The following is a 21,426-nucleotide window of genomic DNA, read 5'->3' as shown; positions in this document are numbered from 1 at the left end:
ATCCTTCCAATGGCTGTGAACTAATAGTTTCAGAACCCAAGTTTAATGGGAAGATTGCTTGATGAAATACTTTGAGACACTGGCAACTGAACACAAACAGCTAGGCTCCATTTCTCTTGCTGCAAGGAACTAGGGTACCCTAAAAAACTTTACTTCATTCAAAAGTAAGCTGTGCAATAGTACCCTACTAAGATCTAAATGAGAAAACAAGTACTTGCCCTACTATAAATTAATATTGGTTTTTCCAGGTGTGTGTCCATATGTATTTCATTTCTGGAGTGCATGCATACCATGCACATGAGATCAGATTCTTTTTATCAGCAAAATCCATTGAGGTTGCATCTGCACCCTACGTGCAGGGAGCATAAACAGCAGAGTGGGCCCAACTGTCTCTCAGTTTCTTTCTCAAGACAGAATCCAGGTGTTACAGGACTCCATGGTAGCAGGGAGGAACGGCAGATCATAGAATATACATGGACAACACAACTCAAATAATCCCATTTACTGGAGGGTAAAGTACCTGTTCTTTCTTCAAGTGATTGTTCAAATGTATTCCACTTCTGGTGACTCACAAGCAGTGACCTTGTAGGAAGGAGGATTGGTGCTTGCAGTCTATTTCAATAACGACTGGAGTACTGCTCTGCCAAAGTGCGTGTCTGATACTGATGCCTCTACCAGTGAATTATATTGTCTAAAATGTGAACTGATCCCCTCATAGCTTCTCAGAGAATCAACAGGTTGTCTCTGCTGATGGAGTGGGATCCAAACTGCATGAGTAAATCTAATCTGGCTAACTCAGAGTATGATTTAATACAATTAGAGACCCATTTAAATTATCTTTGGCTAGATACTGCCTGATCCTTCATTCTATCTGCAAATGCTATAATTAGCCTAGGGGAGCTTTTGAAAGGTTTTGTTATGTCCAGCAAAATGACAGAGCCTTAACTACATCAAAGGTATGCAGTTTGGCTTCCCCATGGTTCAGTTTGGGAAAGGAAACGGCAGATGAATCACCTGAGTTAAATGGAAGCGTGAAACAATCTTTGGTAAAAATGCAGGGTTAGTCCGAAGGGTCACCTTATCCTTATGGAAAGCAATGTAAGGTAGAGCAGCCATAAGTGCCTGAACATCCCTATCCCTTCCAGTTGATGGATTGTGCTCCTCCCTGTCTGCTGACACCGTTGTGTTGTCTGTCATCACCTGATCTGTCAGTCCACTCAGCACAGAGAGAAATACTGTGCAAGCTAGTCAAATAGTTCAGAGCTGTAGTATATTATATGAAAGTGATTCTCTTCAGGAGCCCATAGGACTTGGGTTTGAAGGTAGTGGAGGTAAGCTCTTCAGCGGAGCACACAAGCATCTATTAGCAGTGCCCTGGTGACAAGTGGAGAAAACAATATCCACGTTTGCAAACCTGCAGAGTCCTTCTACCAGTTTAACTATTAGAGGACTTCTCAGGGGATCAGTACCCCCATGTTCATGTGATCTCTGTTTGGTAGATACGCCATTTTCAACTACTTTTGTAAGGTGGATATAGTCTGGCATGCCATGTGATGTAAATACAGGAAACAATGTGATCAAGAAAACAGAGGCAAACTCTTACTGACATTTAAGGGTGACCCTGCGGCTGGTTGATGAGGTCTACAATGTTACTGAATCTGTTTTATGGCAGATAAGCTCTTGCTGTTGTGGAATCTAACACTACCCCTACGAACTCTATCCTTTGGGTTAGCACTAAAGTTGACTTTTCTCTGTTGCTTCTGAGACCCAGCATAGTGTAAAGTTGTAGGATCATATGAAATGGAGTCACTCATTTGTTGCATTGACTCCCTCAAATGAGGAAATCATTGTGGTGCGGGTCTACCAGTACCCTTTGCTTTCTCAGGTGAGCCATCATGAATGCCAAGCACTTGGTAATTACTTCTGGTGCTGCTGAAAGACCAAAGGGCAGGACTCTGCACTAATTATGGTAATTTCCCACTTTGAATTGCAGGTATTTTCTGTGTGCAGTGTAGACTGGTGTGTGAAAGCATGTGTCCTGTAGGCTAACAGCATGAACCAGTTTTGGGGATCTAAAGATGGGATTAGAGAGGTTAGGGATTTGAATCTGAAGTGGCAGTTTAAGGTGTTGAGACAGCTCAAATCCAGAACTGTGCGGCATACCCCTTCTTTAGGATTAGAAAATGTGAGTAAAACCCCTTCTCTCTGAACTCTAGAGGCACTTCTATTGCTCCAAGATTTAGATGTAAGCTCATTTTTAATAATCTCTCATGAGTGGTCCCTGAAGAGGGTTGGGTGTTAGGAAGGTTCTGAAATTGAATGCAACACCCACATTCTGATGATTTCTAAGATCCTGAGGTGATGTGATTCCAAGTTTCTGGAAAATAAAAAAAGGCAACTGCCAAAAGGGAAGGGAAGGGAAAGGGAAAGAAAGTAAATAGATCCTCTAAATGCTCCAAGTGGCTCTTGACCAATATGTCAGATTTGCTACTTGAAGATGGACACAGCATGACTATGCAGAGGCTTTCCTCCATTGAAATCTCTACTTTTTCTAGGTGGTTCAGAAGATCGTTGTTGGCTATAGTAGTAAGCAGAGGGCCCCTCTCTAGAATAACTCAGCAGTCTGGGTTGTTTCCTTCCAGGGACTGATGTATTAAACCCCAAAGACTAAATACCACCATATGAATCTTTCAGGAAGAGCACAGCTTCCTTTGTCTTGATGTTAAAGGAATCCTCAAGAGCTGTCTGGACCTCTTTGGTAGTTTTCTCCGCTGTCTGGGGGAAATTTTTCAATAAAAAGATATTTTGTCCCAATTTAAGATGTCATATTTCACTAAGCCCTGGTCTACACTACAAGTTTAGGTTGAATTTAGCAGCGTTAGATCGATTTAACCCTGCACCTGTCCACACTACGAAGCCATTTTTGTTGACTTAAAGGGCTCTTAAAATCGATTGCTGTACTCCTCCCCGACGAGGGGATTAGCGCTGAAATCAACATCGCTACTGGAAAAGTCTGTTAACATGTCTGGGGATGGAGTGGAAATCCTCCAGGAACATCTCAGTGAAGCTCTCTTGGAGGTACTCCCAAAGCCTCTGCAAAAGGTTTCTGGAGAGGGCAGCCTTATTCCGTCCTCCATGGACGGACACTTTACCATGCCAGGCCAATAGCACGTAGTCTGGAATCATTGCATAACAAAGCATGGCAGTGTATGGTCCCGGTGTTTGCTGGCATTCAAGCAACATCCGTTCTTTATCTCTCTGCGTTATCCTCAGGAGAGTGATATCATTCATGGTCACCTGGTTGAAATAGGGGAATTTTATTACGGGGACATTCAGAGGCGGCCGTTCCTGCTGGGCTGTTTGCCTGTGGCTGAAAAGAAATCATCTCCACTATTAGCCACATGGGGGCAGGAGGGGTAAAGTGATCATCCCAGAGAATTGGAGGGGCACGACCTTGTACCGAAAGCACATGTGCTATGTAACGTTAACAGGTTGGTTCACTGTGAAAGAGTCTACCCATTGTTCTCTAAAATGTGTCTTTTTAAATACTACTCTCTCTTTTTTTCCTCCCACAGCTGCAAATGTTTTAACACTCCCCATATCACCTCGTCCCAGAGGCTAGCGCAGATAAGGCGGCGAAAAAAACGCACTCGCGATGAAATGTTCTCTGAGCTCATACAGTCCTCCAGCACTGAAAGAGTTCAGCAGAATGTGTGGAGCAAGCAATGTCAGAGTCCAGGAAAGCACGATGACAAGAACACGAGGACAGGAGGGACGTGCAAGAGGAGAGGTAGCAGGAGCAAGAGGAGACAAGGCAGGACGCAATGCTGAGGCTACTGGAGGATCAAACTGATATGCTCCGGTGTATGACTGAGCTGCAGGAAAGGCAGCAGGAGCACAGACGGCCGCTGCAGCCCGTGTAACCAACTGCCCTCCTCCCCAAGTTCCATAGCCTCCTCACCCAGATGCCCAAGAACACAGGGCACCCAACCACTCCCCCCAAGAGGACTGCCCAAGCAACAGAAGGCTGGCATTCAATATATTTTGAAGTGCAGTGTGGCCTTGTCCTTCCCTCTTCCACCACCCCCACCCAGTGCTTCCCTCCTCCCCCACCCCTTCTGGGCTACCTTGGCAGTTATCCCCCTATTTGTGTGACGAATTAATAAAGAATGCATGAATTTGAAACAATTACTTTATTGCCTCTGCAAGCAGTGATCAAAGGGGGGAGGTTGGTTGGCTTACAGGGAAGTAGAGTGAACCAAGGGGGCGGGTCTTCATCAAGGAGAAACAAACAGAACTGTCACACCGTAGCCTGGCCAGTCACGAAACTGGTTTTCAAAGCTTCTCCGATGCGCAGTGCGCCCTGCTGTGCTCTTCTAACCGCCCTAGTGTCTGGCTACGCGTAATCAGCGGCCAGGCGATTTGCCTCAACCTCCCACCCCGCCATAAACATCTCCCCCTTACTCTCACAGATATTGTGGAGCACACAGGAAGCAGTAACAACAATGGGAATATTGGTTTCGCTGATGTCTAACCAAGTCAGTAAACTGCGCCAGTGCGCTTTTAAATGTCCAAATGCACATTCTACCACCATTCTGCCCTTGCTCAGCTTATAGTTGAACAGCTCCTAACGACTGTCCAGGCTGCCTGTGTATGGCTTCGTGAGCCATGGCATTAAGGGGTAGACTGGGTCCCCAAGGATAACTCTAGGCATTTCAACATCCCCAACGGTTATTTTCTGGTCTGGAAAGTAAGTCCCTTCTTGCAGCTGTTCAAACAGACCAGAGTTCCTGAAGATGTGAGTGTCATGTACCTTTCCCGGCCATTCCACGTTGATGTCAGTGAAACATCCCCTGTGATCCACTAGTGCTTGCAGCATCATTGAAAAGTACCCCTTTCGGTTTATGTACTGGCTGCCAAGGTGGTCCGGTCCCAAGATAGGGATATGCATTCTGTCTATCGCCCCACCATGTTTAGGGAATCCCATTGCAGCAAAGCCACCCACTATTACCTACACATTTCCCAGAGTCACTACCCTTGATAGCAGCAACTCAATGACTGTGTCGGCTATTTGGATCACAGCAGCCCCCACAGCAGATTTCCCACTCCAAATTGATTCCCGACTGACCAGTAGCTGTCTGGCGTTGCAAGCTTCCACAGGGTTATCGCCACTTGCTTGTGAACTGTGAGGGCTGCTCTCATCTTGGTATTCCTGTGCTTCAGGGCAGGGGAAAGCAAGTCACAAAGTTTCATGAAAGTACCCTTACGCAAGCGAAAGTTTCGCAGCCACTGGGAATCATCCCAGACCTGTAACAGTATGTGGTCCCACCAGTCTGTGCTTGTTTCCCGGGCCCAGAATCGGCGTTCCACGGCATGAGCCCGCCCCATTGCCACCAGGATGTCCAAATTGCTGGGGCCCGTACTTTGAGAGACGTCTGTTCCATATCCTCATCACTCTAGTCACCGCGCTGCCGTCACCTCCTTGCCTGATTTTGCAGGTTCTGGTTCCGAACATACTGCAGGATAACGCGCGAGGTGTTTACAATGCTCATAACTGCCGCGGAGATCTGAGTGGGCTCCATGCTTGCCGTGGTAAGGCGTCTGCAGGAGAGCAGAGTTGCAGCGGAAGCAGTGGCTGACAACGGATGCCATGAGAATAGATATTTAAAGAGAACGATGAGAGGACCTGCGAGGTGGATTCATGAGAGCAGGAGAGCAGAGTTGCAGCGGAAGCGGGAGCCCATGACAGCCAACATGAAGAAATTCGTTATCGAGACAAGAGCAGGGGAGCTGAGTTGCAGCGGAAACAGTGGTTCGATGACGATGGTTAGTAGTCCTACTGCACCATCTGCTGAAAGCAGTATGGCGTCTGCAGGTAAAAAAGGTGCGAAACGATTGTCTGCCATTGCTTTCGTGGAGGGAGAGGCGACTGACAAGATGTACCCAAAACCACCCGCGACAATGTTTTTGCCCCATTAGGCATTGGGAGCTTAGCCCAGAATTCCAATGGGCGGCAGAGACTGCGAAAACTGTGGGATAGCTACCCACAGTGCAACACTCTGAAAGTCAATGCTAGCCACGGTACTGTGGACGCACTCCACCGACTTAACGTGCTTAGTGGGGCCACACACAATCGACTGTATAAAATCGCTTCCTAAAAAATCGACTTCTATAAATTCGACCTAATTTCGCAGTGTAGACATACCCTTAGAGGGCCTAACTATTGGCACTACACATTTGTAAATCTGAGGAAGAGTAGTTCTTCCTACCAAATAAATCTAATGGCCAATCTTCCAGGCGTTACCGTATACAAAATGTCAAGTAGTCTGAGTGATTTTTCTTGCACAATTTCAACTGGAATCTCAAGGGTATCCACCATTCAGCTCAGCAGTTCTTGAAAAGTCTTATAATAGTCAGGTAGACGTAGTGGCCACTGATACCTCATCAAGCGAAAAGGTGGAAATGGCTGCTGGAATTAGCTGTTCCTCAATCTGAGTGCATTCTTCCTCATTTTTTTTTTTGCTCATCTTGCTGAGCAGTGTGCCTCCTCAGCCTGAATGATTTTGCAGATAAAGGAGATGTAGCTTTTCAGGGGGCAGGAGAGGTTGGTTTCCATGCTGGCAGCATGCCCCAGGACTCCCAGTCAGGTAAAGGGGGGGGAATGCAAAAAGTAAACTAACAACATAAATGCTAAAAGTAATTATAACTGAATACTCTACAAATGTATACAGTAAATCATAATGGTAAGATGTCTGTTTCATTCTAGTTCTGACATGCCCCTTTTATGGCATGTAATTATCTGCTCAAAGCCCAGAAGGTTTCAGAATTAAAGACACTAACCTTTTAATCACATGCTCACTAGATAACTCTGAGGCTCCCTCTAAGCTCTGCAGGGCTGCTTCTTAATCACATCTGCCCCCATTTCTACACCATTGTATTCAATTAGCATTACACACATAACAGCAGAACACTAGAGGGAGTTTGGATATAAGAGTCAGGAAGGAAGGAGAAAATGGGAAATAAGATGGCCACAGCTGTTGCAATTTTGTGAGTTTGTCTGAAGAAAGAATTGTGTTGAATGTTACTGTTCTTTTATTTAAGTCAAAAGACAATTCCTAGCTTTCCCAAACCCACATTTATTTATCCCTATTATATCAATGTTTTTCTCCCCATCAACCTCATTCCTTGAGGAAAGAGTCTGGAATGAAGAGGTTAAATATGATTACCACCTTGACAGTATCCCTATCAGAACAGCCTACAAGTGATATAATCATGGACGAAAACCCCAATTAAAAAACATCTAAAATGTGCTGAACAGCTTTATTTGGAAAAACACTGAGTTCTATTGGTTTAAGCCACAGACGGCTAGGAGAAAGAGGAAAAGAAAGTTTAGAAAAATCAGGAAACATCATTGAAAGTATTAGATTCCTTCTGTAGTCTCACATTCCAGGGAGAAAAGTACCATAGAGGTAGTCCTCTCTAATAAAACAAGTCAAGGAACATTATTGTAGTAATTGAGGGACCTCAATCTCTTACACACACAATAGATATTCAGTAGAACAGATGAAAGAAGGTGGGGGGGGGCACAAAAGCCATTATTCCTCCTATTTAAAGTGTTGTTTTTCTTTGTGAAACTATGGAAGTCCAATTCTTTCTATCCTAAGGAACAAAGAGCATTCAGTGTCCACTGAAAGCAAAGGGGGTAGATTACTGACTGTACGCGCAACATTCAAGAATTGCTTTCTAGGTCACGGATTTCTATTGTTCATCCTGTGCTCATGTTGAGAACAACAACGCTATCTTGTCACAAAAAAGGATGGACTCTAAGTCTGGACACAAACTTGACATGCTCATAACAGAAAATAAGCAGGGGATAGTAATATTACAAGCAGTAAAGTCTAGTCTTAAAACCAGTAAATACTTAATGGGATGAAATGAAAAACTTTTCAAGAAATACAGACCACACTCATCAAATATAAAAAACACTTCATAATTGTTTATATAAAATGTAGAACACACATTTTGTAAAATGTATTTTCTATAAAAGCTTGAATAAGATGGCTACTTTAATGTGCACTTGCTTACTTAATATATTTTTTAAAAATCCAAAAAATTACTTAAGTATATTTTAATAAAGAATGCAGGAACACAAACATATGTCACCAGGAGGTATTCACACATATCCTCTCTTTAAAGATTAAATCTGGGTGAATCTCCCATTTAATCTGTATCACTGTTTATTTGTTCCAGACTATTAAAAACAGTTTATAGTGAAAAATTATTATTTTTAACATTCTATACAGCAATGGCTATCTCAACCTTTCCAGACTACTGTACCCCTTTCGGGAGTCTGATTTGTCTTGCATCCCCCAAGTTTCACCTCACTTAAAAACTACTTGCTTACAAAATCAGACATAAAAATACAAAAGTGTCACAGCGTACTATTACTGAAAAATTGCTTACTTTCTCATTTTTACCACAGAATTATAAATCAATTTGAATATAAATATCGTACTTACATTTCAGTGTATAGTGTATATAGAGCAATATAAACAAGTCATTTTATGAAATTTTAGTTTGTATTGACTTCACTCGTGCTTTTTACGTAGTCTGTTAAACTAAGCTAATATCTAGATGTGTTGATGTTCCCTCTGGAAGACCTCTGCGTACCCCCAGGGGTATGTATACTCCTGGTTAAGAACCACGGCTATATGGCACCTTACCACTTTTAGAAGGAAGACTTACACTCTGTCAAGTTCAAATTAGCACCACAGGACAGTTAAGAACAAGGATCTGTCTTGTCCTTATAGGCTGCCTTGTTAATATTTAGAAAATGCTTCCAGAAAAGAAAAAAAATTAATGCAAGTGATCTTTAAACCAAGGGTGCCAAACACATTCTAGACTTTTTCATATTAGGATTATGATGTGCTGTTACCTAAAACATGCTAACTAACACATTTCTAAAATCCACTGTAAATAAGTCATAGACAACTGCCATCAACAGGTGCCAAAACTGGTCAAGTGCTTTGTCTATAATACATTTTAAATACTATTAGTTACCACAGGTGTTCTCAACCTTTCTCTTTCTGAGGCCCTGCCAACATGCTATAAAAAACTCCATGGCCCACCTGTGCCACAATAACTGGTTTTCTGCATATAAAAGCCAGGGCTGGCATTAGGGGGTAGAAAGCAGGGCAACTGCCCAGGGCCCCACGCCACAGGGGGCCTTGCGAAGCTACACTGCTCAGGCTTTGGCTTCAGCCCTAGGTGGCTGGGCTCGGGGCCCCAGACTTCAGCCCCATGTGATGGGGTTTTAGCTTTCTGCCCTGGGCCCCAGTGAGTCTGATGCTGGCCCTGCTTGGTGGACCCCCTGAAACCTGCTCGCAGCCCCCCAGGGTGGCCCAGACCCCTGGTTGAGAACCACTGAGTTAGCACACACTAACATGCTAACATCACGCCTCTAAATCCTTGATTAGATAAGGCCTCAGTGGCAAGGGCTGAACTACCTGTTCAGTTACAGTTCATGGGCTGGGAATAAAAAGTTCATTGACAAGAGGCAAATTTAGCAGTTTGTGCAATTTTAGTTTGTGCCTAGCTAAGTTAAATACTGCATTTAATTATTTATTAAATTGTTTTACAGAAGCATCTACAACAGAGGTGGGCAAACTACAGCCCGCGGGCCACATCCACTGTCCAGCCTGGCCCTTGAGCTCCCGACCCCTTCCCCGCTTTTCCCCCTCCCCCGTAGCCTCAGCGCACCACGACCCCAGCATGGGAGGGGGCTGCACTGCGGGGGCAGAGGAGAGTAGGAAGGGAGGCTCACCTGCAGCCTCAGGGGAGCAGGCAGGCAGTGCGGGTGCGCGGGCGGAGGACTCAGGAGGAGCACCGGGCAGCCACACAGCCGGGTGCAGAGAAGTGATGCTTTGAAGGGGAAACTGCCACTTCTCTCCGGCTGCGCGGCTGCCCCGCTCCTCCTGAGTCCTCCGCCTATGTTCGCAGGGCCGCATTCTGAAAGGGGCTTTAGAGGGGGGGTTGGATACGGGGTGGGGACGCAGGGGCCTGTCAGGGCGGGGGTGTGGATAGGGGTCGGGGCAGTCAGGGAACAGGGGGGTTGGATAGGCGGTGGGGTCCCAGGAGGGGGCGGTCAGAGGACGAGGAGTAGGGGGGGTTGGATAGGTCGGGAGTTCTGGGGGGCGGGGGACAGTCAGGGGAAGGGAAGTGGGAGAGGGCAGATAGGGTTAGGGTTTAGTGAGGCACAGCCTTCCCCACCCAGCCCTCCATACAGTTTTGGAGCCCTGATGTGGCCCTCAGGCCAAAAAGTTTGCCCAACCCTGATCAAGAAGCCCCAACCGAGATCTGTTAAAGACAATTATTTTCTCTCTTTTGAATAAAGGTGTGTATGAAACCTTTCTTCCTATCCTCATCAACTTACGCTTCTGTGCATTCCACCCTGATCATTCATCTCAATCTTCCACCTTTTTTGAGACTTTTCCCTATCTGCAGTTTCATTTTGTATATTAATGCCAGCTCTCCTTCCTACCCCCCACCATATTTAGGAATTCCATACCCCTGAGGGAGTCTCTCCTCTTCCCCTTCTCTTTGGGAGTTTCTCCCTCTGCTTCATGTTCCATCTGAGGAGGTCAGAGAAGCAGCTGATTCCATTAATCCTGTAAACTCAGCAGCAGTGGCAGTAGCAGCAGATGTGAAGGAAGGAGACTGAAAAGAAGCCTCATCTTTGCTCTGGTGCTGCATGGCTCAGTGACTGTATGTAGTGGAGTATGGAGGTTTAGAGAGAAGGACCCCGCTCTTGCATAGCTTTGGCAGTGCTGGCAGGGGCAAAGGGTGTGGGAGGCTGCCAAAGAGCCTCATCTGAGTCTCATCTGTGCAATATTACAGTGCTGCTGGCTGTACAGGGGGAGAAGAGGAAGGAGGAGGTGTTCAGTACCTGTGCCCTGTCAGGTATAATGTTCCTCCCAATCCCACCTTCCTCTCAGATGCTCTGAGCAGATGCTCTGATGTGGGCTGGATAACTTTTGTAAACAATAGAGGGAGTTGCTAGACAGAAGAAAAAGTTGGAACTGGCCATCCCTGCCTTAAACTGTCCCAAGTAACTCAAAATTACACTGTCAGAGTTTTAGCCATATTGTAGGTTACTTTGTGCTTATAGACAGGTTTCAGAGTAACAGCCGTGTTAGTCTGTATTCGCAAAAAGAAAAGGAGTACTTGTGGCACCTTAGAGACTAACCAATTTATTTGAGCATGAACTTTCGTGAGCTTCAAATCCAGAGTCCAGCGAGAAACTGCTGAATTGGAATTCATTTGCAAATTGGATACTATTAATTTAGGCTTAAATAGAGACTGGGAGTGGCTAAGTCATTATGCAAGGTAGCCTATTTCCCCTTGTTTTTTCCTACCCCCCCCCGAGACGTTCTGGTTAAACTTGGATTTATGCTGGAAGTGGCCCACCTTGATTGTCATGCACATTGTGGGGAGAGTGGTCAGTTTGGATGAGCTATTGCCAGCAGGAGAGTGAGTTTGTGTGTGTGTTGGGGGGGGGGGGGGTGAGAAAACCTGGATTTGTGCTGGAAATGGTCCACCTTGATTATCATGCACATTGTAGGGAGAGTGGTCACTTTGGATGAGCTATTACCAGCAGGAGAGTGAGTTTGTGTGTGTGTTGGGGGGGGGGGGGTGAGAAAACCTGGATTTGTGCTGGAAATGGTCCACCTTGATTATCATGCACATTGTAGGGAGAGTGGTCGCTTTGGATGAGCTATTACCAGCAGGAGAGTGAGTTTGTATGTGTATGGGGGTGGGGGGGGGTGAGAAAACCTGGATTTATGCTGGAAATGGTCCACCTTGATTATCATGCACATTGTAGGGAGAGTGGTCACTTTGGATGAGCTATTACCAGCAGGAGAGTGAGTTTGTGTGTGTATGGGGGTGGGGGGTGGGGTGAGAAAACCTGGATTTGTGCTGGAAATGGCCCACCTTGATTTTCATGCACGTTGTAAGGAGAGTGGTCACTTTGGATAGGCTATTACCAGCAGGAGAGTGAGTTTGTGTGTGTGGTTTTTGGAGGGGGGTGAGAGAACCTGGATTTCTGCAGGAAATGGCCCACCTTGATTATCATACACATTGTGAATAGAGTGGTCACTTTGGATGGGCTATTACCAGCAAGAGAGTGAGTTTGTGTGTGGGGGGGCGGAGGGTGAGAAAACCTGGATTTGTGCTGGAAATGGCCCAACTTGATGATCACTTTAGATAAGCTATTACCAGCAGGAGAGTGGGGTGGGAGGAGGTATTGTTTCATGGTGTCTGTGTATATAATGTCTTCTGCAATTTCCACAGTATGCATTCGATGAAGTGAGCTGTAGCTCACGAAAGCTCATGCTCAAATAAATTGGTTAGTCTCTAAAGTGCCACAAGTACTCTTTCTTTTTGTGCTTATAGTGCCTTCCACACTGTATCACGAAGTGTCTTCTAGATGATTACAAACCAGTAACTACAATGAAAATTCTTGCACAAACATTCTAACCATAACAGAACAGAACAGCAATAATAAAAGACATAATTGAAAGTTACCATTAGATCCAACAATTAGTATTTTTCTAACTTTGATTTTGATATTTCTAAGGTTGGAACTCACTGCCACTTAAGGCATGTAAACTATGATTATACACTGTCATGCTCAGAAAACTCTTTTATTCATTATTTTAGGGCAATAAACTGATTCTCCTTGCTAGATATTGAACTATACAACATATAATGGATTCAGAGATGTGTACAGTTTTGGACTGGAATAAAAAAAACGATCTTATATGTATACACAATCTGAAAATCAATTTTTTTAACTGGTAACCAAATAATATGGAAACTACCTTGTACCCCAGCTAAAGACAATCGTTCAATTCAGTATACAGTGATTTAACAAGAGTCACACACTCATTTCAGCTTTCACTTGATGACTATAAGCATTAACACTTTGTCGCCAAACCTGTACCTACTCTATCTCTCTGCAGGTTTTTGACAAAGTTAGCCACAAGGTTCTGCTGACCCATTTATATAATGATAGCAAATGGTCCTCTTCTTAAAAGTTTCTCACCTGTGGAGGCCCACAGGGATCTATTCTGTCCTTCCACCTCAAATATCTACATGAGACCACTTGGAGAATTTCAGAGGTGCCACAAACTCGGCTGTCATCGGTATGCTGATGATGCCCAGATGTACATTTTGTTGCCCAGGCACAACGATCAACATCATATACATGTCACAATGCCTACAGGTCATCACCTGAATGAACACCGAACTCAAACTGAACCCAAGTAAGACAGTGATCCCAGTTAGAGCAGGAGAATAATCTGAAGAACTAGCTGGAATATTACCATCCCATTCCATTCCATTGAAAGTGTTTCCACCCTTTTGGCGAAGTGGCTTGAAGCCTTAAGATCCTCTTTAAGTCTTCACTAAACTTTGACAACCAGTAACCTAAACTGTGCAATTCTTCTTCCACTGCCCGAGTAAACGCCATATTTAGGCTCAAGTATATAGTAAGGCAGGGTCAGATTACAGAATTTGGGCCTGTCCGCTGTAGAAATTGGGACCATCCCCACCTTCTTTAAACTAGACAGAGCATGTCATCATTGTAGTTAAAGGCCACAAATCCATTAAAACCTTCTGAGCAATGGAGAAAAAGGCTATTCTACACAGCAGAAACTTTCTTCCTTGGCAGCACTGCATAAGAAGATTATTAAAGCTTCATGGTTCAAGATAGAGTACAGTCAACTTTCTCAAAGCCCCACAGCAAGAGCGGACAGCAAATGAGTGCCATCAGTGTCTTCTGCATTTATGTTACGGCTGGAACTTTTAGTAATGACATTATCTACAAACCCTACTCAGTTTGCATTTCATCTGCCTTTTTTATTTTTTAAAACTTCTCCTGTCTTTAATGCCTGCAGACCACTCCATTTAATTACTGCATTTAACTAACTTGCATACATTTCACCACATAATGGCCATTTGATTAGTTCACTCCACACCCCATTGCGGCAGGCTGATTTAACTGTGCCTGCATGGCATCACCACACTACTTGCCTTTTCCTTTCCCACATCCTCATCTCACCTCCACTCTTCTCTATCACTGCATCTTTCTAACTCTATGAAGTCACTTATTCTATTATGCCTTCCTGTACAAAATTCTCTTACTATTGTGTCCATGTAGGCACCTTAAATCATTTATTAAAAAATCTAAAATGCGACTCTTAAATTTAACATTGATCAACTTTGTATTGAAAAATGGTAAATGAACAATATACACATATAGCAAATAAAGCAATCACATTATGTTTATTTAAACCCTCATCATAACCCTACCATTTATCGTCACTCAGAATGAACTCAGACTGTTAGTTGAACTCAGATTAAAAATATTCAGGGGCAAAGAAAAGAGACCCTATGCATGTTTACTGTGCTATACACATAAATTATAAGTTGAAATCTGAAAACTTTCTGATTTATTCAGCTTTCAGTGTTTTTGCGCACCCCGTCCTTATTTTATAAAAAAGGATCAGGGTCAGTTGTGGCTCCAAATGGGTCTATATTTAACAGAAAAAAAGTGAGAGGAGTTTTCATGAGCTCAGCTGCTCCCGTACGGGAGTTTCTTCTCAGATATAACAGAAGAGACAGGACTCCTAGGGAAGACAGGCTAACTGTAAAGAACAAATCTCTTCTGATATTAAGGACGCCAGTGAGCAACACCAGAGATCTTTAGGGCCAGCCCCTAATCTAGATCAATTTATGATGGTAGGGAGCCATGAGCTGAGTCTGTCCAGCCTGTACCTCTCTTCTAGGGGATAAGGAAACCCCCGCTCTTGAGAGGGAGGTGAAGGGAAAGGGAAGTATGCTTCAAAAAGGACTGCTCCAGCATGAAAGAAAATAGCATTGGGGCAGACCTACAAGAGCTGGACAGAACGGAAGAGATCAGAACCTGGGGCATCTGGTTACCAGACAGAGGGAAAATCAGTGAGGACTTCTCTCGAATCCACCTTCTCCTATATCCCCCAACTGACCTGCCTTCTTTACAAGATACTCAAGCCCTGAACTTTCTATGTTGTCTTAGGGTTTGTCTAGAATAAAGTTTGTGGTCCCATTTTAACCTGAGTTAGTCACAAAACTAGTTTAGGCATATCCTTAGAGGGAACTCCAAGTGTTCTCTCAGAACCTGAAGAGGCCTCTCAAACAATCTTTAAAAAAAAAAAAAAAAAAAAAAGGTTGACCCCAACTCTTACATTTTGAAATACCAAGATGGGAGGGGAAAATAAGTACAACCATAATTTAATTGTTTGGGGGGAAATAGTTTTCCAGTGTGAGAGATACCAGGTGAAGACTTGCACCCACAAGAATAACTCATGGGACAGCTTTATCTAAAGAACAGAATAGAGACAGTTCTTTCTGAAGCATATCAAAGAATACTTATGCCATATTTCAGATTTGTTAAAAAAAATTGAGTCTACTGAATATATCAGCTGTCATGGACATAAGAATTAGATAAGAACTCCAAAAATATTAATCAAATTCTCTGAATACTGAAACAAAATCCCTAAACTCTATTAACATGCAAAAAAAATTAGTTAAGAAAACAGATGCAACTTACTGGGTTATCAGTGGACTCGTCAGCCAGCTGTAAACCAAAGTAATCCCTCTCTGTCAAATCGAGATGTTTGAACACTATATCCAACAAAACTTGTCCCTGATCGTTTTTCTGGAGGAGGAAAAAGTCATATTGTTTAAAATCAAAGCCAACTTTAAACGGACAGACTGCTTCATGCATGCACAACACCTATAGCTTATTTCAGGTGTGTTCACAAAATTTACATCCAAAAATCCACAAAATTTCTCTCAGTACAATATAATTTTTAAATAAGATACTTCTCTCATTGCCACAAACAGAACTTATTTTTCCTCAATTAAAAATGGCTATATAGGAATTTCTTGTTGCCCTCAGAAACAAAGTACAGTAGCTATGCAATTGTTCCATAAAGCTATTCATTTAACAACAAATTTGATGAATAGCAAAACGATTCAAAAAAGTGACAAAATAAAGCAATAAACTAAATTGGTATTTTTAGGACATGACAGAATTTCAGGTAACACTTTTCAGAACATTCCAATGTCATTCTTCAGCCCAAATAAATTAATCTAATATTTCATTTGCAAATCATTCTCTACATCTAAATCAACACAATTACTGAAAAATATTTGCAGAGTTACACCGCATGGATATTTAAAGAGCTGTATGAATTTTTGATTGATGGTGAATATCCTTAAAGATGTCTTCAGAGACAAATTTCACTCTAAAAGAACCTACTGAAGAGAACACAGACTAAGTACTAAACTTTTTAATTAGGGGCAATGACTGGACATTATTTTCATTACAAGGCCTCACTTTTTCCGTAAGAAGATATATAAACCATTGATAGAGTCTTAAAACTGCACCATTCTACTGGTTACTAAATGAAATTATTCAAGCACCGTGATCCATTATGACAAGTCTCGGCAAACAGGTTATTATCCTGTACTGACTTACATTTAAATAAGCACTCTTCCAAGGAAAGTTGTGAACCCGTCCCGCAAATCCTTAGAGATAATTAACATTAATCAGGACAGAATGGTAGAAAAAATTCAAGGACAAATCCCATAGTAGTAGTAGGAGGCATTAGAGATGATTGATTAGATAACATAATAATGTTTTTCATTATTCTAGTACCAAGCAAGCTCCACACAGCCTTTTAAACGCTGAAACTTTATCAAATCAGGAAAAACCTACACTAAACTAAGAAACAAAATCATTTCCCTCTTTAATACAAGATGGCTGCTGCTCTACTCCCAAATGCCCAAATCCTAACAGTACACTATAATAATTCATTCAAATACTTGCAAATTTAAATGCTTGGCTTGCAATCAATAAATAAAAGGGAGAATAAGGGCTTGTCTACACTGGCACTTCACAGCACTGCAACGTTCTCGCCCAGGGGTGTGAAAAAACATCCCACTGAACACAACAAGTTTCAGCGCTGTAAAGCACCAGTGTAGACAGTGCACCAGCACTGGTAGCTACGCCCCTCATGGAGGTGGGTTTTTTTTTAGAGCGCAGGGAGAGCTCTGTGCCGCGACTATGCAAGCCACGTAAAAGCGCTGCCACGGTAGCGCTTTAAATGTTGCCAGTGCAGACTAGCCCTAATAGTCCAAAAACAGGAAATATCTTCAAAAAATGTTTTACCCCCCTTCTATGTCTATGCTAGCAGCACTTTATACAGTGGTACAGGGATGTGGTATACTATACCAGCAGAATGTTCCTAGCGTGGACGCAGCTACACCAGCAAAGCTGCACTTTTTATCAGAACATGAAAGCCATTCCCATTCCATGAGTGAAACAAGTTATGCCAGTAAAAGCGCAGTTTTGCAGATAGCTGCATCTACTCTACAGATTTCTGCCAACACAGCTATGTTCATCAGGGATCACACTTCTTTGCCCTCTTGACCGACAGAACTATGCCAGTAGACGTTTGTAATGTAGACACGGGGAGGAAGAGAAAAAATGAAAAAGAGCAACACATTATGAGTTTGTTCAGATTTGAAAAAGATTTCATCAGAACTCAACTTCTTGTTACTTAGTGGCAAAAAACATACATTTCTCAAGTGATTACGTACTGAAGTTAAATAGTTTCTTAACTATAGCATCCCCTTCACTACAGCAATTTTTTGAAATAAAAAAGAAAAACAAATATTCTCAAGACCTAAATGTGCTTCAGAACTAGATACTTTGGTTCTAAGTAAAAGGAAGCCAGATATCTAGAAAAAGGCATTAGCACAGCATAACCATTAAAAATCACCACAACAAGAACTGAAAAAAGTGCAAGGAAAGTACGATTCATAAAGCTGACCATCTGATAGGAATAGCCGAAAAATATAAAAGCCAGAAAACAAGTTACTAAAAGCACTTTCAATTTAGGCCCAAAATTGTATTTAATGTTAGAAATTAGAAAGTATTTTAAAAATCCAACATTGTAGTAAAGAAATTTTTAGAACAGCTTTTTACTTGGAGGTCTAGCATTCTAAGTTTCCCAAAGAACATAATATTAAGCAGCTGAAAAGTCAGTTAAATTTTGCTTCCTCAGCTACAAAACCTAAGCCCAAAAGTGCTCTGACTATGGCTCCATATATTAAGGTTCCTATTGCATAAGCCCTATTTTTTTGTAGCTCCCCTATAGCTTTGTTTAATTTCACTTCATAATTGCCAGGTTTACTTTGAAAACAAAGTCGTTTTTTTCTGAAAAAAGAAGAAGAAAAAACTGGTCTTTTGTTAAATATTAAGAAATCAGGAGGCACGTAGTTAAACAAGTCAATTTAAAATAATTCTTAACGCAAAGGATTAAAAATGTCACACACACAAGCAAAAGACAACCGATATTAACACAGTGTACATACATGGTAATTATGCCACACTCTCCTGACTCTGTATACTATTCCTATTTGATAGGACAGAGTGAAAGAGGGAGGGAAGGACTAGACAGACAGAAAACGCATAAATATAGCAATGTAAATACCGCTGTAGCTACAAATATACTAGAGTATATTTATGTACCAGAGAAGATCAGATCTTGTAAAAAAGTTTCCAGAAGAAAAAAATCATCCAAGTTACTGTTTCCTGAGAAGGCTTTGTAGCATTAAAAATTCAGGTACACAGATTTTTCCTGAAATCCAACACACTAAGATTGTATTTTGGAGTCAACAGCTAATGAAGATGTCAGTGACATTTTACCAAATCCTAACCTAATTTTCAAATTACATCTTAATTAAGGCCCTACTTGAATCATGGGATGATTGTCAAAAAATTGTAGCTCAGTTGCGGACAAGCCATGGAAAATCATGGAAAAGTAATAATGGACCTTATTATTTGCAGTAATAAGGTCCATTATTACTTTTCCATGCTTTTCCACTGTCCGCAGCCCAGGGCTGAGAGCGGCAGCTCACGCTCTCAGCAGCCCGAGGCTGAGAGCCGCTGCTCAGGGCTGAGAGTGGGGGCTCCCTCTATTGGCAACCTGGGGCTGAGAGCAGTGCTCACGCTGGGGCTCCCACTGTCAAAACTGCAGTGGAAGCCTAATATTGTGGAATCCACAATTTCCTATCACAAATTAAGTAAGGCCCTAATCTTAGTATTTTTAATGTTCTTCACATATTTCTCAAGACAACTGTAGATTAGAATTCATATTTTTAGAGCCAATGATAGCAACTGTCACAAAAAGTAGGTTTGGCCCATGAGTTAATAATTATGCTTCCTAAAGGTGCAAAGTTTACTTCCGCTGTTTGACTGAAGATATAGTCTGTAAATGGATTTGGTAATAGACAGAATGTAAACCTAAGAGTTGATATTGTTCTTTGACTTAGAGAAAGCTCAAAAATTAATTTTGTGAGCATATCACCTACACAATGTATATTAAAAGCTCAGAACTTGTTGGTTAGGTTCAAATTATTAGTACAGAGTGTTGTGTTTTTCCAATGTTAGGTGCTAAGTGATGAACAGAGGGAGGATTTTGACTCTGTATGCACTCTTGAAGGTAGAGCAGTAGGAGTAAAAAATAGGGTTTTTCTGTATTAGGGGCAGTAAATTAACATAATAAATCGCGGGAAAGTTGTAATATGAAGCAGTGGGAACTTTTGGGCAGCAATTACTGTAAACACAATGCCTTGAACTTAGAAGATAAATATGTGGCAGAACCAGATCTCCATTTAACCATGTCTTAAATATTTTGTATAGTAACCTTGAAGTTTGCCAGCCCAGATGAAGCTGAAGATCTTTTGGTAAAAGGTCTGAACTGGAATTTTCAATAGTATCACACTCAATGGTTACATTATACATGTAGCATTCATTTTTTAGGATTCTGATGTGACCCTAGCCACTCATAGCTAGAGATTCCCAAGATATGAGGTCTGTAGAATTAAAATAATAATAATAAAATAATAATAATAAATAATAATAATAATAAATAATAAACATACTGAGCTAACATTGATAGAAGGGAGTTTGTCAGAAACAAGTTGCATCCCTAGGCATGCAATCTGTATTGAATTTTAATATATTTGAAAATGGGGAATAGTACAATATTCTATTCTATTTTATACTCTGAACCCTCAGCAATGCTGACAGACCTTCAACACTTGAACCACAAGAGTAACTATATCAGCAGATAGCAGGAGAAGGCTGTTGTTCCAGAGAACAGATGTGCCGCAGGGTATATGTGGGAGAAGAGCCCTGCCTGGTCTGTCCCCAACCTCTCTCGCTCCCTTCTATCCTGGGAACTGGGAAAGCTCTTGACCCATGTGATGACCTTGGGGTGGAGACAGGCCACTGGGACAGTGTGTTGGTTTCAAAAGGGTACACGGTGGGAGTCTAGCCTGCTATGTCTGCTTCAGAACTTCTCATACAGTCTCAATACAGCATGCTGCTTCTGCTGTGGAGGCAGTGTCAGCTCTTCCTTAGAATGCTTGAGATTAATTATTCTTTTGGCATCCCACCAAAATTTTCCTGAGAAACACCAGGGAGATAGCAATTTTAATACTTTCTACCTCAGCAAAAGCTCAACAGAATTTCATGGGTCAAAGAAATACAATTCTGTAGCCTGAGGCTGTTACCGCTACAAAATCCCAGAAGCCTGCGGCAAATAATTTCACATTTTATTTTCCATTAAGCTTTTTGTTTGTTAGTTCATTTATTCTAAATGTACGTTGTAGGGGATGTATGGGGGATACTAGGGAGGGGTAGTACCTCTGTTGGAGGAACATGTCATGTTCCTCAGTGAATAAATCATCTGCTTTGGTCTTCACCTACACTCAGCTCTCACCTGTGGCTCCAAGTAGCTGTTTGCATATGACAGCAGCCACACCCCGGTAAACCAATTCAACAAGCAGGCTAAATCAGGTGAGGGTAGCCGATGGGTGCGAGATAGGGAAACTGCCTTTCTTTAGCATGCAAAGACTGTTCTGGTGGACTGGGCGGAGGAAATCAATTTGTGATTAAATGGCCATGAAAGCAGTTCAGCAACGTGCTGCGGGGTGTGGAGAGCATGACAAGGCACTGAAGATGTCCTGGTCACCCACTGCAGCTAAGGAAGTCCCCAGCCATAATGATTCTTCATGCTGCTGGAATCTGGCTTCTGCAGCGGAAAGAGTGGGACTGCCCCTGTGCAACAGCTTTCTCACTCAAAAATTTCCTGCACAGGTTTTCTTGCAACTCTCATTCCATTAACATCATATCATTAATCCAAGTCCTGCGGCGACTGGGCGTGGCAAAGTGACAAGTGGAGATGACCACTGGCAGTGGTAACCACAATCCTGCATGTAGGCGGCCTTGGGACTAGTGGCCGTTGG

At 42.5% G+C, this 21,426-nt stretch overlaps 1 protein-coding gene across 2 annotated transcripts in view; it reads right to left on the bottom strand.

The window, feature by feature from the left end:
* Positions 1–21,426, bottom strand: part of PTPN4 (protein tyrosine phosphatase non-receptor type 4) — a 245,977-nt gene that overhangs the window by 138,896 nt on the left and 85,655 nt on the right. For both annotated transcript variants that reach the window (XM_074967065.1, XM_074967064.1), the window contains exon 3: positions 15,653–15,760. In XM_074967065.1, the coding sequence (XP_074823166.1) occupies positions 15,653–15,760 (108 nt within the window). The remainder of the gene's footprint in view (positions 1–15,652; positions 15,761–21,426) is intronic.

Source organism: Natator depressus, chromosome 11 (assembly GCF_965152275.1).
Source record: "Natator depressus isolate rNatDep1 chromosome 11, rNatDep2.hap1, whole genome shotgun sequence".
Classification (NCBI taxonomy): Eukaryota; Metazoa; Chordata; order Testudines; family Cheloniidae; genus Natator; species Natator depressus.
Note: the sequence above shows the minus strand (reverse complement) of the source record. Positions and strands in the feature narration are given on the sequence as shown.